A 24757-nucleotide genomic window follows, 5' to 3' on the forward strand; every position below is an offset into this window, starting at 1 on the left:
GCTGGGGTAGGGGGTGGAAACAAAACCACGTTACAACAACGTTTTTTCCCCCTATTTATTTCATCATCTTTTATCATACATTTATTTACAAAAAAAATTGCGAATTATCTAGGCAAACACTCCTAACCCTCCTACAAAAATTTAAATTAATTTGAATTTAATCAATTGCTGAATTAATTTATTTGAGTTTACAAAAAAAAAAAAATACAAAGGAATATTTAGATGTGTACCTTGACCCTCTATCTCTCAATACAGTGGTATTTAAATTTCTCAAACCTCCAAGGGAAACAAAAAAATATCATTTTTGAGAAAAAAGAATGCAGAAGATATCGCTGGTAAAATTACAGGGAAGCAAATCGAAGGTAAACAACTTTAGAAGTTGCGAGAAATCAAGGGTTTGAGAATTAAAAGGCAGGGCTAATACGTGGACCAGATCAATGCAGATCACTGATCTTATGTAAAATCATCAATTTAAATGAGAATGAAAACCATTCAGGATACATTATGCATAATTTGTCAAGTTGTGAATCCTGCTGATGTCCCGCCAAATTCTCAGCGCTAACAATTGAATTTATATTTTATATTTATTTCAAGAAAAATCTCAGATGAAAAATGTTTGCTTAAAAATGTAAAAAATATCTTATATCCTAGCTATATAATTTGCACAACAACAACAAGTAATATCCTTACACTGTGAAAATATGTTGTTTCAAGGTTGCTGAATGAGATTTGAGAGAAAACAAGAATATACTTTGTACTAATTAACATAGTTTATGTAATGTATCATGACAATTATGTGGATATGTAAATTAAATTATGGATTACTGTTAATGTGTACATTATGATTACTGCCAAAGCTCTATTGATCCCGTGGCAGGTGGAAAGGGTGGGGTACAGAGGTGCCTTATTTCCTGTCCAAATCTTTTGGAAGCAACAAAAGCCTTCAGTTTCAACCCATAAAATTAAGACATACTTTTTCAAAGTTTCCCAATAGAAATTTAATCTTGTTGATGAATAACTTTAAAAACACTAATTTACAACACCGAGTGCAAAATTATAGTTTTCTAAAAATTGTCACGGCGTATCTTTTAGAGAAAGGAGTGATAATAGAGCTTTCTTCTGTTGAAATATTCTAAGTAAAACTTTGATTAAGTATTACAAAAACTATGAGCTTATATTTCTGACTGGTAGTGCTCTATATTCTAGTTTCATGTGATGAAAGGGGTCAGACCATTTCTCTTGTGTTGCCACATATTGATGCTACCTTCCCAATGCTTGTCTACTGTTGATGAGCTCAACCACTAAAAGTGATACATTTTCTCTGGTATTTATAGAGGAGTTGAGTTTAAAGAAGAACATGTTTTATATACTATTTTCAGTTTGCCCTGGGCTAAAGAAATAAAACTATTGGGAAATCAGAGAGACATGATGACCCACCTACTTCAATTTTTTTGCATAAAGAATACTCAGCCATTGGGTAAATGGCCTAGTGAAATAGTAACAACAAAATGCACACTCTGCTTGGCTTATTTGTGACTATGACAAAATGTTGAATACTGTAACATTGGTAACATTACTGTCTCACTTTGTGTTCTTTTAAAATTAACTATGGGCAAAATTTTATTTTGACCTATCGGTATTTTCTATTGTTTCTTCTTTAAATATTTTCCTTAGCTTTGTGTAAGAATCAAATCTCCAGTGTCTTTGGCACTTCCCATGAGAAGCCAGGCTTGAAATGGCCAAAGACACTAGTTTCTTTGAAAATGGGTTTACGCAAATCTAGATCCCTGATGATTGCTCCAGGTCTGAGATCAAAGTTATTCAGGATAACCTTTAAAAGTTCATTATCAGGAATTTCGCCACTGCCATAGCTGAAAACGGACACAGACAAAGGCTCAGCAATACCAATTGCATAGGCTACTTGCACTAAAACACGCTTGCAAAGCTTTGCTGCAACCAATGACTTTGCAATCCACCTGCAGGCATAACTTGCTGACCTATCCACTTTTGTGGCATCTTTGCCTGAGAATGCACCGCCCCCGTGTGCACCCCACCCACCATAGGTGTCTACGATAATTTTGCGGCCTGTGAGACCAGCGTCTCCCATGGGACCCCCATAGAGAAAGATCCCTGAAGGTAGCAGATGGAAAATGGTGTTCTCATCAAGGTATTGTTCAGGAATGACACCTTTTATGATAGTCTCCTTTAAATGGTGTCGAATTTCTTCCACAGGTACACCCTCTGCATGTTGGCTGGAGATCAATACAGTGTGAACTCGCTGTGGTATGCAGGCTCCACCTTGCAAACTGTATTCCACAGTCACTTGTGTCTTGCCATCGGGTCTAAGCCAAGGCAAAGTTCCATCCACCCTGCAATCTGTTAGTTGTTTCGTCAGTTTGTGGGAGAGTACCGTTGTTAAGGGCATTAATTCTTCAGTTTCATCTGTTGCATATCCAAACATCAAGCCCTGGTCACCTGCCCCAATCTCTAATTCTTTCTTGTCCAAGTACACGCTCCGAGCTATCTCGCCAACTTGCTCTTCAATCGAAAGCAAGACACTGCATGTTTTGTAATCAAAACCTTTGGAAGAATCATCGTATCCGATTTCTTTAACAGTGTTCCGTATAACGCTTTGATAGTCGACTCTCGCTCCAGAAGTAATCTCGCCAAAAGCCATAATCATTCCAGTTTTGGTTGCAGTCTCGCAGGCGACTTTGGCATACGGGTCTTGTTCCAAGTGCGCGTCTAAAATCGCATCAGATATTTGATCGCACATTTTATCAGAATGCCCACGGCAAACGGACTCAGACGTGAAAAGAAATTCGCTCCGATCGCTTGTGCTGTACGCACCGCTAACATACGACCGTGAGCAGCTTGCAGCAGGAGCAAACTTGGATGCTATCAGGCGAGCCAGCATCTTTGCCCTTGAACTCAACATGATTGTAGCGTAAAAAATAGTATTAGTAAAGGTGTTTGTCTTCACGTGACTAAAGTGCTATAAACTCTTCAGCCAGCAGATCTTTTCGTACCTTGCAGAGCCTTGCGTAAATAATGGCATGGTGGTGCAATCGGGCGATTATCACAGGGAATCGATACCAGATCGCGATCAACAGTTTATTCAATTCCACGCGCAATATTTCGAGAACAACACGAAATCAGCTTTTAAATAATGAGTCGATAATTATTTTAATTCATAATGATCTTAATCGGTAATCAATATTAATTATTCAAACATTTATGAGATCCAATATAGGATCGTTGATTAGTCGGATAACTCCGTAGCCCTTTGGAAATCCGATCTTGGGTGTCGGAAATTCTCGTAAAACTCCAGCACTTATCAACAAACCGAATTTCATTTCCGCTGCAAAATGGAAGCAAGAGGACAGTCCTTAGTTATTGAGTCTGACCATCATTCTTCATCGCAAACCTTATGGCCCCTTCGGCAAGCGCTCTACGCCGAATCTGAGGACGACGATGAAGAGAACGAAGACGAATTATCGCGAACTTGGTGGGTAAAAACTCGTTGGTTTCAGCGTCTAGTACAAGTATGTGCGCTTGTCAGTTTGACTTCTACAGCCATGAATTCGCCAGAAACATTTAAACATAACAATTCGCTGAGATACATAACTCTTGCCCTAGACATTGTGGTCGCTGTTGTTTTTACCACTGAAATGATCGCGCAGATAAACATGTGGGGTCTATGGCGAAAACAGAAGGCTTACTTCAAGAAACCACAGTCTATTTTTAATGCAAGCATGGTTTTCCTTATAATGCTATCGATCTTGCTACAAATTATTGAAATTTCTGGCTATATCCCTGATAATTACGTAGCATTTTCGGTTCCAAGAGCCCCAAGAGCGTTAATAATAGTTCGATTCTTCAATGTGCTTATTACAATCAGCTTGCCGAAGTCGGTGGCTCGACGCTGTAAACGGCAAATCTGGGCCGTCACTTTGTTCTTGTTGTATTTTATGGCGTTCGGTTCGATTATTGGAGTTCAATTATTCGGACGCAAAAACTATTACTGTGTCAAGAATGGAGCTGATTTGAATAATCTGACATACAACGATCTGTTATTGACTGACCATCGCTGCAACAATGTTACCGGCGAAACAGGATATTTCTGTCCACAAGGGTTTAACTGTGTTTTTGTGGATTTTGAGGAGAAGGATAAAGATTATTTCGGGGACTTCCTGCTAAGTATTTTAACAGTCTATGAAAGTTCTACACAAGAAGGTTGGGTTCTCGTCATGTACCGAATGATGGACTTTCGATCGCATCCCCTAGTAATCGTTTATTTTGTGTTGCTCATTTTTTTCGTCGCGTGGCTTGTAAAGAACGTCTTCATCGCCGTGGTGTCGGAAACCTTCGCCGATATTCGGAGCCTGTATATGTACAGTCGGAAATCTTCGAAGCGTACTTCGGCTCGGCTGGCCTCTCAAGTTATCAAGGACGCAGGAACCGGTTGGCATTTAGTCTCGGTGGATCACGAAGCGGCTAAAGGTCATGCACCATTGCGTGTTCGACAGATTGTTAACTCTATTTACTTTAAATACACAATGATCTTATTTGTTGTGGTTGACGCTTTTGTTCAAGCTACTGTCCATTACGAATCAAGGAGATACGCGCAATTTGGGTTCACCATAGTTTTCGACCTTGAAGTTTTCCTGAAGATCTCATGTATAGGCTTTCGACCCTACCTTCTCCGTAGAATGCAGCTAACAGAGTTTATTTTAGCTGTTGGCAGCACTGTTTTCGCTCTACCAATTCTGATCTCGGAGAAAGCGTCTTTTCTGGCTGTCTTTAACGTGATGCGAATAATCCGACTTATTGGAGCGATTCCCAAGCTTCAAGAGTTTTGCGAGAAAATCTTCGGAACTGGAAAGAAACTTGGAAGTGCTATCGTGTTTACGTTGATTTTTGTGATGGTCTCCTCCGTGATAAGCATGCAGTTCTTTCTGACTTTAGATGTGAAGAGGTTTGGTACCTTCACTAGCTCCATACAGTCCATGTTTCAAATCATTACCCAGGAAGGGTGGGTGGAAGTTCTGGATGACTTAATCAACGCAACTACGAACTCAGCTGCAAAGGCTTTTGTTGCCATCATAATCTTGGCAAATCATCTTTTCTCCTCGCTGATTATCATGAGCGTTTTTGTTGCAGTTATCCTAGACAACTTGGAACTTGACGAAGAGGTGAAGATTATGAAACAGAAAAAAATGGGCGGTGAAAGCCGAGAATCCACCGAGGAACTTCCGTTGCGTCTTCGGGTCTTCGAGCGTTTTCGGGATGACCCTCGGCTTGTGAAGTTGAGTAGGATAAAGACAACAGCTGATTTTTCCACTCCCAAGATTCGTGACAGTTTTATGAAGAAGTACATAGACAGTTCGGGCTTGGAAACTCACATTGGTGTGGACGTGGGGGAGAAAATCGGTGAAACTTCGCAGTTGAGAAGACGCCGCACAGCAATTCCGATAAAGCTGTTAAATTCGACGATATCCGAAGTGGATAAACTTTCAAAGTTCGTGAGAAAACAATCGAGTATCACTGCGCTTATTAATGACAGCAATCGCCGAAGGACCTACGCGCTTCTTTCGCCCACCGAAATCTCCCCGAGAAATCAGGCCACCGTCGGCAGTAAGCAGCAGCCCGCTTCGGTTTTCCGATCTGCTTCGAGGCGTTTTCGAAGTCGCCCTCCACCGTCACCGAAGCAAGCTCAAGGTGATGTCAAACAAGTGATGCGGATTGCCAGTCAAGCGACGGGTCTTCACTCGCAGTTAAGCCAAGATGAAAATAACACGGGCCGAGACTTTGACATCCAGTGGGTGCGAATAAAACGCGAAGAGGCTCAGAGGAAAAAGAGAGCTCAAGTCGAGAAGCTTCGTGAGAATCACCCCTACTTTGACCAGCCCCTCTTCTCACTACAGCGTGACTCGTGGCTCCGAAGGTTTCTACAGAGCATGGTAAACGCGCGTTACATCATTCCACCCGGGTACACAGAGCGAGCGTCACGCAATCATATTGTCACGATGGCACGGCTTCACAAGGTTCTCGCGTCACAGACGTACCTGGAGTGGATTATGATCGTTGTCACGCTAGTGTCATCCATATCTATGATGCTAGAGACTCCTACAGAGCGCACGTTTGTCAGGCCTGCAACAGAAGTCATTGAGTACATCTTTGTTGTTGCCATGAGTTTGGAGCTTGGCGTAAAAATTCTTGCAAACGGTTTGATTTTCACACCTCATGCCGTTATACAGAACTTTGGAGGTGTTCTGGACGTGACCATATACCTCGTGGCACTTGCCTATGTTGCCTGGCAACCACATCCGATACCCGCCCGCTCGGGGGCTCAGGTGTTGATGGTATTAAGGTGCCTTCGTCCCTTACGTATCGTCACATTGGTCCCGAAAATGCAGAAGGTGATCCTTGAACTGGTTGGTGGCTATAAAGAAATTCTCAAAGTAACTGCCGTGCAGTCTATTCTTATGTTCATTTTCGCCAGTTACGGTGTCCAGGTTTTCTCTGGCAAGTTCAGAAGCTGCAACGATCGAAGTATTAAGACCGAAGAGGAGTGTACAGGAATATTTGAAATAGAAATTGCCACGCCTCGCGAATTACGCGTCGTCGCGGAATCTTCAAAAATGATGGTCCCACGCGTGTGGAAAAATCCCAGGAACTTCGACTTCGATAATGTTATCAACGCATTTCTAGCCCTGTTCGAAGTTCTTTCCTTGGAAGGCTGGTTGGAAGTGCGAGATGTGATCCAGGCAGTCGTAGCTCCGGAATACAGTATCTATGTCCATATTTACGTGCTTCTTGGAAGCATGGTCGGGCTGACCTTGTTCGTCGGGGTGATTGTCATGAATTTCAATGAGAACAAAGGCATTGCTTTACTCACTGTTGATCAGAGACGATGGCAGGATCTGAAGAAGCGCCTCCGACTGGCGCAACCTCTCCATCTTGCCCCTAGACCAAGGAAAGAAGGTTTTCGAGCCGTTTTGTTCGACGCCACGCAGTCAAGGATCTACAAAGTTATCGACATCTGTTTGGTGGTAATTACTTGCTTGACAGTCACGATCGCTCAGTGGACTACAGAGGACAATCTGAGAATGCGTGACGCGCTGACCAGTACTGCAGCTGTGTGCTCGCTGTTGTTCGTTGTGGACATGTTGCTGAAAATTATCGCTTTCACCTTCCGAGGATACTGGCAAAGCCGGAGAAACCGGTTTGACCTGTTCTTGACCAGTCTCGGGGTACTGTGGGTGACGCTGAATTTTTCCTTAAAAGGGAGTGGTACGCCATATACAGTGACTACTTTTTTCGGGATGGTGATCATATTGTTCCGCTTCTTGACGCTCTCAGGTAAACACGACACGCTCAAGATGCTGATGTTGACTGTGGTCATGTCGCTGATAAAGAGCTTCTTCATCATCGCTGTTTTGATCGTTCTAATGCTCAGCTACTCTTTGGCCGGGGTGATCTTGTTCGGAACAGTGAAGTATGGAGAAGCGTTGAACCGTCACGCCAACTTCAAGACTAGCTTTAACGCCATGATCCTTCTGTTCCGCATCACAACTGGAGAGGACTGGAACAAGATAATGCACGACTGTATGCTTTCTAAGCCTTACTGCACGGAAAATGCGGACACACCCAACTTCTGGCAAACTGATTGTGGCAACATCGCCGCGGCGCTGATTTATTTCATCTCGTTTTACGTCATCGTGACTTTTGTATTCTTGAACCTTTTCATCGCTGTCATCATTGAGAATTTTTCGTTGTTCTACTCGAGCGATGAAGACTCGCTCATCAGCAACACAGACCTAAGAGACTTTCAGCTGACTTGGAACTTAGTGGATAAATACCGTAAAGGGGTGTTATCAGTTAGGCAAGCTAAGCTTGTGCTTCGCTTGCTGAAAGGCCGCTTAGAAGTTGACAGTGGGTCGCTGTTGTTCAAACACATGTGCTGCGAGATTGAAAAGCTTCGGAACGGCTGTGATGTTTCTTTTCACGATGTTCTAGGCGTGCTAGCTTACCGTTCGGTAGACATCAGTCGAAGTTTGCAACTAGAAGAGCTTCTCGAGCGAGAAGAACTGGAATATCAGATCGAGGAGGAAGTGGCCATACAGACCATCCGTGATTGGTTCACCAACCTGCGCAAGAAGCGGGCCGAGCGGGAATGGATCCGACATTTAGAGCAAGGTGGCATTCCATTGGCTGGAGGTATCCAACTGTCTGATAAAAGTCCTGGGGCCTCAAGCGCGGAGAGCTTAGAACACTCAGCTAATGAAGACCCTGAGCGTGAGGAGCGTGATACCGAACGCGAGGCTCGAGAACACGACAGTAGCGAAGATGATGATTTTCCAGTGTCGCCTTCTTCCAAAGGACCAGCAATTCTCCTTTCTGCTCCGCCGCCAGCCAAGAAAACGGAACGAAGTAATTCTGCACCTCGTAAGAGTTCTGTTACATTTCCCGATGAATTGTCGATGTCAGCGAAACGACGAAGTCTACCGGAAGCCCTGACTAATCTGAAGACACGAAAGAAAAGTATTCCCGAGATAAAGGAGTTCGCCGGAGAGGTTCGTGATTGGTGGACGACTCAGATGAATGACGGGCCCTGAAAGTTCCAGATTGGTGGACTGATCAGGTGAATGACGTGATACACCTGTTAGGTCTGTGACTGGTAAATGATTTAATTAGAGCGGTTTACAATTGAGTGTCACAAAACCAAAACCAAAGTAATCACTCTAGCCAATCACAAAGAACACGGACAATACAGTGAACCAATCAAAACTCCAAGTAATTACATGTAGCTGACGCGAAACGACGGAAGACGAGTGCGAACGAGTCATGATTGGTTTTAGTTTTACTTCTGATTGGATGAAAAAGTGGCGCGAGTATTTTTAAGCCAATCGTGTAGCGTAGGAGATGCAAAACCAATTACTTTTCGACACTCAAATGAAAACAGCTACATGTTGGGCTCTAGAATCAATAATTTGGCTAAACGTTTACACAATAGAGCAATAGGCGTTATTGCAGTTATCAGAGGTTTGACATACAAACGAGGCAAAAGGGTCCATTCTGCTCTGTGTTGATCCTCATCGCCTCGTTTGTATGGCTTTTTAAACAGTGGGATATTTGACCGCAGACTCAACTGTAATAACAGCTATTTCTCATGCCTATCCATAAACTCAATCAAATTTAACACGGACACCACTGATATGGATTGTGGACAGTTTCGGTATCAAAAACAAATGGCAAATAATGGTAAATAATGGCAGCTTGTAATATCCGCACCCCCTCCCCCTTTTCCGGTTGAGGACTATCGGCTCCAGGTAGGATAATTTTATTGCTCCCTGCCGGGATTTCAGAAGAATTTTTTAAATTTCCACCTCGGTTCTTTAACGGTGTTTTAACGCAATGGCTCAATATCGAATGTGGTGTCCGTGTTAAATCTGATATCGTAAAGCTCGTAAATTCAAACCGAAGCAAATACACGACTGTTCACGACAGTTTTTGAGGGAAAAATGCTATGATACTGATAGAAACCGGGTTAAGCGGGATGTTTTCATCTTGTAAATATGTAGACAGGAAATAAGCGATAAGAAAACTTGTATAATTAGCCTTGCGTTTAAAAATTAAAAAAGTGAAAACGTGCTTTGCAGATACATACCAACATAGAGTTCGTTCGTCGTTCAACAATATTTGTATTTCTAGCCGCGTCACTTGCTGCTTCCTCCTCTTTTAAAACATGGCACGGCTTTAAATTTTTCAGTTCAAGTTTTAAATGTAGCTAAATCCACCTTCAAAGTGTTCGTTATAGATTAGTTTTTTGGCAACTTTGTTGTGCAGCCCAATTTAGAGCAAATCGTTCAGCTGTCGCTAAGCGCGGGAAAACTTCCATGCAACCGGCGCAAAGCACGGGAAAATGCCTGTAAGTCAAGTAAGACAGGTTTTGGTTTTGCTCCTAATTGGTTAAAAGATTGGCAAGAGCTCTATTGTGATTGGTTAGATTATGTTCTTCTAGAGCGCACTGAGTAAACGCGTAATACCAATTGATTGGTTGCGGAAATTTTGATTTTATACGAATATATATAATAAGTGTTCTATAATATATATAATAAGTATTAATAGCCGTCAGTGGTTTAAAACTGCTGGTTCCAAAAAGGTTCTTTCACATTAAATCTACTGTACATATTCACGTTGTTTACGTTATAGTCTCACTTTATATTAATTTATATCAACTACTCCACTTACGATAGCAAAAAAAGATGCCAGTGTAATATGTGTAAAATAACCCTGTACATAGCAGGAAAAACAAATGTACTTTACGAAGTAGCCTATATAAGAAGTCTGTTACACGATTATAACTGTATCATAGACTTTGCTTCTATCCAGTATTTTAGCTTCTGAAGAAAAAAAAACCATTGTATTGGCTATAACTACGGGTTCGATGTGATAGTTGGAAAGGTGCACACATTGCGCGAAAGTTTTTAATACGAGTACATCGATCCCGTTTAGAATTTTTCTTTTAAAACTGACTACGACAACTCTTGTAAGCTCAAGATGTATCGATAAAGATTTAGTGATCATAATTTAGACGACTAGATGTTCTTAGAAGCTTTCCAGCTTGTAGATGTGTTTTAGTTTTGCTTTGTGTTTGTAGCACACGGGACCCAGGGGTGTAGTCCAGGGGCAAAGTTCCTCCCCCACCCTAGTCTGTCAAAGGGGTTTTCTTCACCCTAGAAAAATCCCCGGGAATCAATATATCAACTCTGATATGTGCATTACAGTCGGAATATTTTCGAATAGCACTTTTCACGGTTACCTTTGCTCATTTGCATTACAATAAAATCTAGCGTGTATGTGAGGCAATTTCGGGCCATTTTGTAGTTTTAGCCCGAAATTGCCTCGCATCAAGGTTGGATTACGTTGTAATGCAAATGAAAAAAATTAACCGTGAAAAGGGCTATTAAAAGGAAATCGGACATTATTTGACATCGGATCCCGTATTTCGCGCCTTTTTTGCACCACTTTCAAGTCATTGTATAAACTACAGAGTAACACCATCGCCGTCAGTGTAGAATTAAAGACATACTGTATAAAAATATAGTTATAGTCACCTATTTTTTGTGTGTACACTGTACTTTCTTGTTTTGGTTACAATTGATAGAAACAGACAACAATACGCACCAGAAAAAACGAGAAGGGGAGTATAGGTGGATTACATTCATAGAGGAACAAACGGCTCCTTTAGGATCCACCGAGTCGATAAAAGAAATGATGACCGCAAATCATGCATGAAAGACCACATCCGTTGAAGAACAATGAAAGCTAAATCTTTCTATGGTCGCAGGTATAAACGGATGTTAAGGCAGCTCAGTCACGGCAGGTTGAGTTATTTTGGCCACACAGAAAATTAGGTTAAAAATTGATGGAATCCTGAAAATAGTAGTTTACTAAGATGGAAAAACACCAGAGAGACAATAATAAGCCATAAAGAAAGAAGTATGCTTGAGGATGGAGAAGATTAACACGGATTACAATCGACGAACTTGAAAAATTTAGGCTAAACTTTTCAAGATGTGCAAACCGTGATGTAGCTACTTTAAACAGCTTTCGTTTTTGCAGCCAGCGTAGCAAACATAAAACGGGGGCAGGTGCAGGATAAAAGTTGGGGGTTGGTTTTCGCCTCCCCTAATTCTTCCCCGTTTACGCGTGCAACGCAGGTTATTCTTTTTGTATGATTGCTTTTGCTACATCACTTTTTCATGACTAGATCTCCGTTAAATTTTACTGAGTCTAAGGGGGACTCTGTAGAGGTTGGAGTAATCGAGCTGTCAAATTAGGCTTAAGTGCGGAATGCGGATGGTAGGGTGGAGTAAGGGGTACGGTAAGGTAAGAACTGATAGGGAGGGGATGGTTAGCTAAAGAAAGGAACAGGCTGGCGGGAATTACAGGAAGCCAAAGAGGAAGTTAGGAGGGGAACTAGAGGAGAGTGAAGATGTCAGAGGTGGAATTGAGCCGAAAGTGTAAGAGAGCACAGTTGGAGATGGGGGATATAACAATAAATCGAAGCGCTGGTGAGAGTGTTTGTAAGGGGAGAGAATGCAAAGGAATCAAAAGGTGAATGTTGAAATAGAAGTTAAGTCGAAAAACGAAATATATGATGGTTTGTATTTAAAAAGAGAAATTTTAAAACTCTTGCATCATCGAACAATCAAATGACTGTATCATTAAAGTTTCTCGAGCCACTGACTTCCCTTTTTATTAGAAAAAGATCTTCCGGCAAGTGAATTTAGACTGTAGCAGAAGATTTGTTTGAGCGACGCATTGGTGACGGTTGACTCTGACAAAATTATCGACACTTAGGAATGATACAAGTTCGTTCCGAGCAGCGCGGATTTCTCAGAGCTACACTAACAGATCGTATCAGAAATAGTGGAGAGAAGAAAACCCACCGAAATAAGCGATAAGAGAACTATAAATAATACTGAAAATTATAAAAGTAATAACTTGGGTTTGTTAGAAATAAAACTGTATTTGATCATTGACTTTTGTATCATTTGGTGGCTCCTAAAGGAGCCGTTGGTTTTGGCGGGAAACCCACAAAGTGAGTTTACTTGCTGCTGGTGTACTTGGTCACAGCCTTCGTTCCTTCACTCACGGCGTGTTTGGCCAGTTCACCAGGCAGAAGCAGCCTGATGGCGGTCTGGATCTCGCGGGAGCTGATGGTTGATTTCTTGTTGTAGTGGGCAAGGCGGGAAGCTTCGGTGGCGATGCGTTCGAAGATGTCGTTGACGAACGAGTTCATGATGCCCATGGCTTTGCTGGAGATACCAGTGTCAGGGTGAACTTGCTTCAACACCTTGTAGATGTAGATAGCATAGCTTTCCTTTCTCTTTCCCCTTCTCTTCTTCTTTCCATCAGCGGTGGCCTTTGCCTTACCAGCTTTCTTCTCGCCTTTCTTTCCTGCAACTTTGGGTGCCATGTCTGTAGATCAGAATGGATTTGAAATAACTGAAAACTCGATCGATCTTGTATTTATACTAGAATGACTAACAGATCGATTAACATACGGATCGAAATTTGCGATCACTGATTGGTCAGACTTATCGCGTATTTACAATACTTTGACAAACCTCGAGGTTAATACTCTTTTGAATGCATGCAAATACAAAGGTTCTTTGAAATGCTACATCGACCAACAAAGATCTGATTGGTGCTTTTCGATCCTTCTTGCATAAAGATAAGCTATAAATATCACGATCTAAAACTATTTTTGCTAATCTTCCACAACTTTCGTGAAGGCAAATTCAAACCAAACATGTCTGGTCGCGGTAAAGGAAAGGCAAAGGGCACCAAGTCCAAGAGCCGCTCATCCCGAGCAGGGCTTCAGTTCCCAGTTGGTCGTATCCATCGTCTTCTTCGCAAAGGCAACTATGCTGAGCGTGTTGGCGCCGGTGCTCCAGTGTACTTGGCTGCCGTTCTCGAGTATTTGAGCGCCGAGATCCTCGAGTTGGCGGGTAACGCTGCTCGTGACAACAAGAAGACAAGAATCATCCCCCGTCACCTTCAGCTGGCTGTCCGTAATGACGAGGAGTTGAACAAACTGCTCGCCGGTGTCACCATCGCACAGGGAGGTGTTCTTCCCAACATCCAGGCTGTACTTCTGCCCAAGAAGACCGAGAAGAAAGCCAAAGCTTAAATAAGTTTTGACTCACAAAAAAACGGCTCCTTTAGGAGCCACCAAATATTACAAAAGTCACGATCAACAAACCTCTCTGTTCCATTTCAGTTAAGTTTATTACCCTTTTTTCCCTTGCTCAATTTTTTTCAGTCAGAATTGTTTCTGTTTTGCGACCAATATAGCAGTGCTGCGATGAATCAAATTATAAGAGCAAACGTTTCTCTTTATGTGAGAGTGAAAACTGAAAATAACCCACCTCACCTAAGTTACTGCCTTTTTTCTCTTAGTTTTACTGCTTGCAAGACTGGACCTTTATTATGCTCTTTCCCGCCTCTGTAGCTTGCATACCTTATTACCTCTTCAGTCCTTGTGTCAACACATTCTCAACAAATGCAAATAGAAATTCAATTAGCTTGCCGTTTTATTCTTTATCATGTTAATGTAGTTCAAGCGACTGTGCGCGCGTGTTCACGCTTGAATAAAAAGCGCGCCTAAATGAAACTTTGTTGTCAGTTAACGAACTTACTTGGCGCAAATTTTCTAAGGTAGCTTGAACTTTACAAATTTTGTTATACCCTTTAGGCCTAAACATGTATTTATGCCTTTTTCAGTCGTAATTAACTAAACGATATTACGGCTTGCATTACCGAAAAATTCGTCCACTAAAATCATTTATAAAGGTAAATAATAAAACTGTAATGTTTGAACTGACACTACAACAAAACTGAGATAAGCTTGTATCGTTTGTGCGTTAGTGGAATTTATCCGGAATATGTCTGAAGTAAGAAAGAAAGAATTATATGTATTCTACCTGGTTGAGTTCTCTACTTTTAAAATAAACCTAAGGCCAAATGACTAACGAAGTTGTAAAGTTTATAATTGACCTCTTTTGAAAAGCGCGTCGAAGGTATGTCGAGATTCGTTTTAATTTGACGGAAAAACTGAAATTTAGAGTCGATAAATGTTTCAACCTATTTCATATCCCTTGACAGGCCATTATGGCCGCGTTCGGATTTTTAACTCAGATATTCATAAACACTCAAAGTACCTTAGGACGAGTACAGTGAGGGAGTTTCTCTAGAAGATCTAAAATATTGTTGAAATTTCTAACAACTATGAAGCAGAAGCAAGGAAACTAGTTAGAATAGAGCGTATTAAACCTACGGAGTTGATTTCTCTGTTTGGTTTTATCCACTTGAAGTTACAAACAAAAGTCCAACCTTTACGGTCTGTTCACCAAGTGTGCTCATTAACCCCGAGTTTTAGAAATCATGTATCAGATATACATAAAAGAAATCTTTACGAAAAATAATGATTCTATTGGTCATGACTTTTGAGAGATTTGGTGGCTCCTAAAGGAGCCGTTTGTTTGTGTTGGCAGACTGTGTAGTCTAACCGCCAAATCCGTACAGGGTACGGCCTTGTCGTTTCAGAGCGTACACCACATCCATGGCTGTCACAGTTTTTCTCTTGGCGTGCTCGGTGTATGTCACAGCATCACGGATCACGTTCTCAAGGAAAACTTTGAGAACACCACGAGTCTCCTCGTAGATCAGGCCAGAGATTCGCTTGACACCGCCACGGCGAGCAAGACGACGGATGGCTGGCTTGGTGATACCTTGGATGTTGTCACGAAGGATCTTTCGGTGACGCTTGGCGCCTCCTTTTCCTAGACCTTTGCCTCCTTTACCGCGACCAGACATGTTGATTGCTACTCGTGTAACTGAATGAAGGACTTAACCGCCGTTTCTACTATTTATAGGCAGATGTAGGACCTCTCAGGAAACATAGAAATATTTCTATTGGTTGAATAAGACAACAGAGACCACACTATGCATATTGCATTATTCTATTTAAAAAAAAACACGAGTTGAGAGTTAAATGAACGGTTTGCGGCTTGTCTAGCTTAAGAAATATGGCAAAAAATATAAATTGCTTTTTCTTATAAAAAGAACTTAACACGATGAACTAAGATGCTTGTGTAACTTTTGCCATAATTAAGCCATTGGCGAGTGTTTAACCAAAAACATGAACAATTTTATTCATAGGATCGAACTAGCTGTGAATATAAATTTTGTATGATACATTTTCCAGCCAATAAAATCGCTCCCTTTTCCACCAATCAGCGTTAAGCCCGCCAATGTATAAATAGTTTTATAAGCGTCGAAACGCTTAAACGGAAAATAGTTCTTGCTCTATACTTTCGTGAACTTCCAAATGGCTCGTACAAAGCAAACCGCTCGTAAATCAACCGGAGGAAAAGCTCCACGAAAACAGCTCGCCACAAAGGCAGCTCGTAAGAGCGCTCCTGCCACCGGTGGAGTCAAGAAACCTCATCGTTACAGGCCTGGTACAGTCGCTCTTCGTGAGATCCGTCGTTACCAGAAATCCACCGAGCTGCTGATCCGCAAGCTGCCCTTCCAGCGTCTTGTGCGAGAAATCGCTCAAGATTTCAAGACCGATCTGCGTTTCCAGAGCTCCGCTGTCATGGCTCTTCAAGAAGCTAGCGAGGCTTACCTTGTTGGTCTGTTTGAAGACACCAACTTGTGCGCCATCCACGCCAAGCGCGTCACCATCATGCCCAAGGACATTCAGTTGGCCCGCCGAATCCGCGGAGAACGAGCATAAGTGGATAACACAGTCCTTCACAAAACAAACGGCTCCTTTAGGAGCCACCACATGAATAAAAGCAATGACCAACATGAACCTGACATAAATCATGAAAATTTTCACATGCATTATTCCCTTTCGTCGAAGAACGATAAAAGCGCAATTATCTTTCTATGATTGCAAGTACAAGCGCATTATAAAACCCTTTCGTTTTAATACTTTTGCCATTAAGTCTTTCATGCTCAGATTCTATGGGAAGATTCAGTTTAGTTCAAAAAATGAACAGGGTTTCTAGAAATCTTTTTATTAAAAGAAACTTTCTAGTCAACGTACGCTGTGGTTATGAGCACCAAGTCAACTCGGCGCGCGTCCCTTAAACTATACTTTCTTTCTGCAACACTACATGAATATCTGTAAAACCCTTTCATTGAACATACCCTTTCCTTTCAGTTGTAAAAAATTAAGAAGTTTTACCATTGATTCATTCTGTGCATGAGTTTCTGTCCTTTTTTATTCTCTCACCCGACTAGATCTGAAAATCGTTTCCTTACGAATCTTGGCGCCATGTTTAGCGATGAATATCAAGTTTAAGTAGATGACGTTGTTATTACCTCCCAACTGCAGTCTACAGAACTCAGGCGAAGTTGAATAAAGGAACAAAAAATACTGTATGCCGTTCCGCCTTTCGTTCTATCTGAGGCATTTTTAAGCTTAAATCATAGTACACAACTCTTTTAACATTCTTTTCTTGGTGATCAGAAGCGTAACGAAATTTGGCGCTTGATATATGCAAATACAGGTTGCAACTTACCGACACGAAATCTCACATCATACCAGTATTATTTACTCATTGAAGTCGACGGTTCGAAAGTCCTTCTACATTATTGTTGTTTAGACTTTAGGAAACAATCGGGATTTATTATTGAGGAAATGTTTGTTTGATAAATCTGCGCGAGTCAGTATTGATACGTTACGAAACAAATGCGTGAAGATTTTACTATCCATTCAGTGTTTGAGGAGTGTTTCGTTCTCTTTACTAAAATCGAAGCATTGCAAATCTCAGTATAAAACAGTTATTCAAAAATTACCACTCATGTCTGTGAAATGTTTGATTGATAATCACCCAAAGAACTCAGAATTCAGACGTGATGTCCTGTTTTGTATACGTTTGCTCAAGTCACACTGAGTGATTTGGAAATGGCGGCCTCAGGAGATTGTCCTTGTTATTCAAATAAACGCAAGGATAAGCAATTGAAAATCAGCGATAAGGCCAAATTTTTTACGCAAATCTTAAGCAGTAGGAGTTCTTCTTCCTTAAAATCTTACAAAATCTGATGAATAGCGAACTTAAGAAGAATTAATTTGCTATAAAGACAAGACGTTCATTTGAATCTTACTGTTTTATAAACTTTCAGGCTTTCGAATTGTATCTTTGGCTCCCTTTGACCAAATTTGTTTTGGATCTACAACTGAGGAAATACCACAGCAACCAATTTTAAGGCTCACATTGGAAAGGTATCAATATCATACCGTTTTATTGAAGAAAACGATTGAGAAACTAGCACAGAATTGGACGACGCCATGTTCTGCGCTCTTGTTTCCTCGGTGGTCCGCATTCGACGAATATACTTTAGCCGCACCGTCGATTGAGTATTTTGAGTCTTCAGTTCCGAAGTGACAACCAGGTTCTAGAACTGCAACATGTCCGAAGCAGCAAAGTCCCCCGCTAAAAAGAAGCCAGCAGCGCCTAAAAAGCCGGCTGATCATCCACCTTATTTGGATATGATCAAGGCTGCCATTGTAGCACTGAAGGAGCGAAGCGGTTCTTCCCGCCAAGCCATCGAGAAATACATCAAAGCCAACTACAAGGTTGGTGAGGTTGGCTCGCACTTGAAGATGGCTTTGAAGAGAGGCGCCGCCAGCGGAAAGCTTCTACACACCAAGGGAGTTGGTGCTTCAGGCTCCTTCAAGTTGCCTAAGGAGGAAAAGAAGGAGAAGAAACCAAAGAAGAAGCCCGCTGCAAAGAAGAAGCCCGCCGCCAAACCGAAGAAGCCCGCCGCCAAGAAGGCAGCAAAGAAACCCGCGGCAAAGAAGGCTGCGAAGAAACCAGCAGCGAAAAAGCCAGCGGCAAAGAAACCCGCAGCCAAGAAACCAGCAGCAAAGAAACCCGCAGCTAAAAAACCCTCCAAGAAAGCGGCCAAGAAACCCGCGGCAAAGAAGCCTGCCAAGAAGCCTGCCGCCAAGAAAACAGCTAAGAAGTGAAGTGCGACGATTCTTCAATAAACAAAACGGCTCCTTTAGGAGCCACCACACACAAAAAAGCAATGACCAACAGAGCAAACAGAATATATACTCTCGCCATATACATTTTTCGATTTCATCTTCATTTTTGAATAAATCTTTACAGGCCAGGGACCCGTTTCTCAAAGGTTCCGAAAAGTTTTTGCACCCAGAAAGCCAGAGCAAAATCTCAAACCCTTATGATTACAGAGCTGTTTTATGTTCTACAGTTTCATGTTTTCCCCTTCCCAGGTAAACAGTGGCCCATTTATGCGGCAAATCATAATTATTTCCGATCAATAGAAAGATCTCGCCTCCTCTTGTTACGCTCGTTCCCATTGTTTCGCCCAATTTTCGTTCTCGAGAGGTAGGCTCTTGAAAGCCTCGGACCAGGGGCATATCTAGGCAGATCAGCAATTTGCGTTTTGTCGACGAGCAAGCCGAAGTTTCGAGAGTTAATCAAAGACTTTAGCAAGCTAAACGTCACAGAAAGGTAATTAAGAATGGAGAAAACAAATCTGGATGGCCTTGATTTGCCACAGGAGCCCGGGGCTTGGGGTATTCTGTAAAACTTTGGGCTATGCCCCTGGAACACTGAAACCATTACCCTATACTAGACTATAATCATCTTGATTTTGCAACCCTATTCTAGACGAGACACCATAAACCCCTGCCCTATCCCAGACTGGCTATTTTCCATGCAGAAACTATATCACTATCTTAGTCGAAAACACGCTAGCTTGCGAGCAGGCTCACTTTCTTGACACCTCTTCACCAGACTCCACCCCACCGCATCGCTTTGCTCTTCGCCGCTCGCGCGTGTGACTCAAAGCTAAAGAGTGAGCTTGCTCGCAGGCTAAACATACGCTAACTAAATCAATATCTTGCAAAGTCACTTTCGAGTTTCAATTTCTATTATAGAACCCCGGGTTAAGAGCCCTGTTCTAAATAATTAAATATATTGGCCACTTTTCTGGTGAATTACAAAACTCTCTGATTTCTATAGCCTATCCCAAACTAAACTGCCTGAAAACAAACCATACCCTTCACAGCAGCGTATATCCATATAGCTCATTTATGAAAGTACCCCCCTCCCCAGAGGCGGGGAGGGGGTGAAGATTTCTACAGTCCAACTCTTGAAGGACGCGTAAGCAGGACCCTTTCAGCTCGCCCCATAGAGTCCCAGGAAATAGCGTTTATTTAGTTTCAGGCGGCGACTTACCATAATTGCGACAAACAGTCCCCTCAAGAGGAGTCCCGATCCCGACTAAGCTCCATACATGACGTACTTACCGCGTCGGACGTACCTACCTCGCGTCGAGCCCCTATTCAACGTCCCAGTCACGCAAAAGTGATTGAGGTAGCCTGGGAACAAGTCTGCTTGGATTTACACGCATTGCCAGTTCACAATATTCCAAGTTACTTTGTTGGAGTTTTCATCACAGGATAAAGGTGATCATCTGTTTTAAAACAGGTCAGAAGTTATAATCTCTCTAGTAACTTATTTAAGAAATTATTTTGACAAATATAAGGCACATTCTGGTGAAGAAACTCAAGGAACAGAATGTGACATAACTTCTATGTTGCACGTTGCACGTTGTCGTCGTGATCTCAGAATTTTTTCTGTTTTGATTTTTATAGCGTATGTCTATTTATCTTTTCGATTTTAATGGGCTAGACGGGAAAATTCAGCCTATAACATAAGCTTAATGGCTGTATTACAGTACAGTACTGTGGTGAAATCGTGTGGGGTACGACAAAACTATGCCCAGCAACTCAAATGCATCGAAAACGAAGTGTTGTGTTTTGCTCAGCTGTATGGGAAGATGTAGCTTGATATACAAGTGAATTTGTGGTGAGAAATTTTCTTATCTTCACCATATCAGTTTTCTGGGAGACTGTTCTGGGAAAAAGATAGCGTGCAGATTGGTTATGGACTGCATGCTCTCAAGTGACTGCAAAAACATTTGGGGTCACCAAATTTATTTAGTTCAATGATTAAGTGTGTAAAACATAACTTGATTTATGGCCTGGGACATTGTGTTGTGTTCTTGGGCAAGGCACTTTACTCTCACAGTGCCTCTGTCTCCCTCCTAGTTGCTTCATGTTTCTGAAACCAGGATAAAACCCACCTGGTGGGCCACTTGGCTCATATACAGACTTCTTTACCGAGAAAATGTTTTCATCTTCCATAATAGTCCCAGATAAATTTGACCTAATAATTCTTTTACTTCCAGAAATGGGTGGGAGCTCATCAACTCCAGTTCCATCAGATGCTGGTGGTAGTGCCGCTATTGTCACTCAAGCACCTACCGGTGGATGTCCAGTTCAACACAGTTCTCCAGCACCTGACAGAACATCAAAGCCGTCAATCAGTGAATGCCCAGTCCATCAAGATAGCATGGTGAAACTTCAAGCCAGTCAGTGTCCCATTAGTGCTGGAACAGGTTGTGACAGTGCTGCTATTGATAAGGGTGCAGATGCCTTGGACCCAGCTAATATGGTAAAAGTCATAATCTTACTTTTAGTCCTACCCTTGAAAGAGTTTTTCTCCTTCTTTTCCACATTACATTTTATTATTTTAATGTCAGTGTTTAGAATTTGGTGTGATATGTATGTGAAGATAATTTCCCAAATCCAGTATTTTTTTCTAAATTCTCTACAACTGTCTACTTCACAGTTTATTAAATATTGTAAAGGAGAAACTGGTTGGTTGGATAACTGAAAGCATTGGTCATTATTTAGGCAAAATGTGTTGGAAGTTTTGACTGTAATACAGTGGAAACCCAACAGGCCATGAAAATTTGGCCATATTAACTGGGTAACTGTATTAACGAGGTAGGGTCAAATTTCATGACTAGTTTAAATTGATTGACATCTTAACAGATGTATCACAATTGCACTTCTAAAAAACTGTTATTTAATAAGCATTCTACATGCAGATATAATTAAACAAAAATGGAAACCTCTGATCAGTACGTACAATATTAAAACATGAGCCTAACTGGCCCGAGTGGTGGTATAAACAAATTACAAAAGAGTATACAGGTTGGGATTTTACAATGTGGCCATTGGTCGTATTAATGACTGGCCATTTTAATGGGGTTTTCTTATAAGGAAATGTATCCGTGGATGTTTCACCAGGACAAAAAAAGTGACCATAATAATGAGGTGACTGTATTAATGAGGCGAGCTAAGGCAGGTTCCACTCGTAGTAGGTGTTTGTATTTCTTAGTAAGGCTAGAGGAGTATTGATGTAATTGTAAGGAGAAATTCACAGTCCTTCATTCTTTCTTTACAGATGCCTCCACCAAACCAACAACCATCTCCAGGCCAGCCATTCCCTCTGCCAATCAATCGTCAGGTGTCATCCATCCCTAGAGGGGGTACTGGCAAGGAAGAGAACTGGGTGTATCCCTCGCAGCAGATGTTTTGGAATGCAATGCTACGTAAGGGCTGGAAATGGCAGGACGATGAAGTACAGTCTAGCGATATGGACAATATCATCCGCATTCATAATGCCAACAATGAGGCTGCTTGGCAGGAGATTCTGAAATGGGAAGCGCTTCATTACAAGTAAGATTAAAATAATTGTGTTTAAGTAGAAAACGTGCTCACCTGTTTATATAGATTTGTGCGTGTTTGTTGTAATATAGTGGAACCCCGTTAATCTTGTCACCAAATGGGCCACAAAAATCTGGCCATATTAACAGGGTGGCCGTATTAAAGGGGTTCTTTAAATAAGAAAATGACTGACTGAGCTTTTGTTCAGACCAAAAAAGTGGGTGTAATAGAGAGGTGGTCGTATTAACAGGGTGACCATAAGGCAGGGTTCCACTGTATCTTCGAACTGGGTTTGTGAAAGTACGGATGACCCCTGGAAATTTTATTATATGGGTATAAACAGGTGAAAAGGAGCCCAAGTGATGTTTTAGCCTAATAAACTTAATTTATATCTACAGGGAATGTGGAACACCCAAATTGCTAAGTTTTAAAGGAAAAGCAAAAGAGTTTTCACCAAGAGCAAGAATACGAAGCTGGATGGGGTAAGATGGATACGTTCATTCTCATCAGTAGGGGAAATTTGCTGGGGTGCTGGCTGGAGGTTTTGCACCTGAGTGAGTTCAAACCCACATCAACTTGATTGAGTTCGCTCCCACATACAGTATGTAACTTCTGTATCTTGAATCATTCTATATCATGTTTTTTTTAATAATTAAAGAATACCAAACTATCTGTGTGAATGGATGGGGTCATTAGGATTTTCAAGTCAAGTATGTGATGTAACCGGTCAACCGCTGATTCGCTTTGACTCACTCAGACGCCAACTTACACTTTGAACAGGAAACCTTGATCTTACTTTTTACTCATACTTGCTATGGAAAAAGTTTTCAAGGCATTTAATACTTTCAAGCATAAAAGCAGCAGTCTAAGACAAAATTTGAGGACAGAATCCAATTGTTGGGGGAACTCGAAATTGAAAGTTTACCATGAGTTTAGATGGGTGCAAAGCAGATAGCATTCGCTGTGGTTTATCCCTGCACCTTTTAGCTCATGATTTTCAAAAAGCTGGAAAGATACTCAAAGCAATAATAATTACTGTCTTTATTGCCAGGATAAGTTATTTAATTGTTGGCTAATTTTTTGTTTAGATTATCTGGTTGCAAGAATTCGAGCCACGTCCTCAGAACCTTTAGGGCTGACCTATGAAATTACTGATGATCACTGCTGTCACTATCTCATAGGAGTTACCCTCCCTGCCTCCTCTCCGCTGGGGATATGAAGCACCCTAAGATGGTCTCATACCAAGCGCCCCAGAATATTTTGATTGATAGTTTAAAAACTAAGTTTAACTTTCCCGTTTTGCTTTTCTTCTAATACATTATATTTGCTCATTTTCCCAGTTACGAGCTTCCATTTGATCGTCACGACTGGGTCGTCGATCGCTGCGGTCGGGAAGTCCGATACATTATCGATTACTACGACATCGGTGACGAAGAAGCTTACAAGAGAGGAGAATTCGTGGCACTTGACGTCCGACCAGCTATGGATTCGTTTCAAGCAGTGTTAGACCGAGCGAGAATTGCTGTTCTTCGGTGGACGCTTTCTTTCAGCAGTCCAAAAGACGAATAAGTGGAAAATTTGGACAGTTTGCGCAAAAAGAGCCCGAAAGCTTGGTTCTTCAACATGGACAGCAATTCCGGGAAGAAATACCAGTTTCAGATTTGATTTTCGGCGAGAGATTCATTGACATGACAACAAGTTGTTTATCTGACTTCAAGCATATTAGGAATTTCTGCACTGTAACTAAACGTGTGAATCTGAATATCTAACATCTCGGCCAGAGTCGTCTTTTGAAATTCAGGAACAAAATCCTTCTTTAAAACATTCATGTTAACCGTCTCGGTGAAATTTGTCTAGCTTTCTCTGTTCTGGATATTGTGTACTCTTGTGTGACAAGGTTTCTATTTAAATTTGAATCGTAGAACTAGCGTACTTAATAGTTGTATTATATAATATATTGTGAGGCGGAGTGAGGAAAAATTACTTGTTATATCAGAAACTGTTGAAATGTCTTTTAGGGCCGGCACTCACGAGGGGACTAGTCATTGCGGCTAGTCCCTGCAACTAGTCCCCTGAAGAGTTTACACGAAGGGACTGGTCGCAGGGACTTGTCCCACGAACAGTTCACACGAAGCGTTTTGAAGAACAAGTCGCAGTGACTTGTCCCAAAAATTCAAACCAGTTTGAATTCGTGTGACTAGTGGCAGGACCAAATTTTTTAGTCCTTGCGACTAGATTTGTGGCAAAAATGGTTAGTTCACACGATGGGACTTGTGCCCCGCGACTTGTTGCAAGAACTAGTCGACTAGTCCCCTCGTGTATGCCGACCTTTATCTTTGCTAAATCATATCAAAACTTATTGTACATACAGATATGCGCATGAATGAACATTTGAATAAAGTTTATCAAGATTCACGTTTTCAAGACGCTCTTGTAATTTTCTTTTTTGACTTCATGTGCGCGTTAAATCCACAGTCTTCCCAAAATGAACACTACAAGTATTGTACAACTTTACTCTCAGAAGAAAATTATTTGGCCTTTCAAAGTTGATGCAAACAGCCCTCTAATGTAAAGCTTTTGTCTTTGATTTTCTGGTGTTGGTCAATTAATCTG

General features: G+C 41.5%; 5 protein-coding genes and 3 pseudogenes across 5 annotated transcripts; 5 read left to right on the forward strand and 3 right to left on the reverse strand.

Moving 5' to 3' along the window:
• Positions 1-68: 68 nt before the first annotated feature.
• On the reverse strand, positions 69-3153 carry LOC145468801 (S-adenosylmethionine synthase pseudogene; annotated as a pseudogene).
• Positions 3154-3240: 87 nt separating this feature from the next.
• Positions 3241-11098, forward strand: LOC145468776 (sodium leak channel NALCN-like). The gene has a single exon (XM_081452466.1). The coding sequence runs from the start codon at positions 3369-3371 to the stop codon at positions 8619-8621; it is 5253 nt and encodes a 1750-aa protein (XP_081308592.1). The 5' UTR covers positions 3241-3368; the 3' UTR covers positions 8622-11098.
• A 1428-nt stretch (positions 11099-12526) lies between these two features.
• LOC145468835 (histone H2B.1 pseudogene) lies at positions 12527-13117 on the reverse strand (annotated as a pseudogene).
• A 156-nt stretch (positions 13118-13273) lies between these two features.
• On the forward strand, positions 13274-14140 carry LOC145468832 (histone H2A pseudogene; annotated as a pseudogene).
• An 837-nt stretch (positions 14141-14977) lies between these two features.
• LOC145468846 (histone H4) lies at positions 14978-15504 on the reverse strand. The gene has a single exon (XM_081452538.1). The coding sequence runs from the start codon at positions 15391-15393 to the stop codon at positions 15082-15084; it is 312 nt and encodes a 103-aa protein (XP_081308664.1). The 5' UTR covers positions 15394-15504; the 3' UTR covers positions 14978-15081.
• Positions 15505-15711: 207 nt separating this feature from the next.
• LOC145468826 (histone H3) lies at positions 15712-16905 on the forward strand. The gene has a single exon (XM_081452529.1). It carries the CDS (start codon positions 15908-15910, stop codon positions 16316-16318), a length of 411 nt encoding a protein of 136 aa, XP_081308655.1. The 5' UTR covers positions 15712-15907; the 3' UTR covers positions 16319-16905.
• Positions 16906-17778: 873 nt separating this feature from the next.
• On the forward strand, positions 17779-18654 carry LOC145468820 (histone H1-III-like). The gene has a single exon (XM_081452523.1). It carries the CDS (start codon positions 18002-18004, stop codon positions 18560-18562), a length of 561 nt encoding a protein of 186 aa, XP_081308649.1. The 5' UTR covers positions 17779-18001; the 3' UTR covers positions 18563-18654.
• A 1306-nt stretch (positions 18655-19960) lies between these two features.
• LOC145468812 (holocytochrome c-type synthase-like) lies at positions 19961-24579 on the forward strand. Its single transcript, XM_081452514.1, has 5 exons — positions 19961-20054; positions 20818-21083; positions 21882-22156; positions 22543-22626; positions 23485-24579. Exons 2-5 carry the CDS (start codon positions 20820-20822, stop codon positions 23711-23713), a joined length of 852 nt encoding a protein of 283 aa, XP_081308640.1. The 5' UTR covers positions 19961-20054; positions 20818-20819; the 3' UTR covers positions 23714-24579.
• The last annotated feature ends 178 nt before the right edge of the window (positions 24580-24757 follow it).

Source organism: Orbicella franksi, chromosome 14 (genome assembly GCF_964199315.1).
Source record: "Orbicella franksi chromosome 14, jaOrbFran1.1, whole genome shotgun sequence".
In the NCBI taxonomy this organism is placed as follows: domain Eukaryota; kingdom Metazoa; phylum Cnidaria; class Anthozoa; order Scleractinia; family Merulinidae; genus Orbicella; species Orbicella franksi.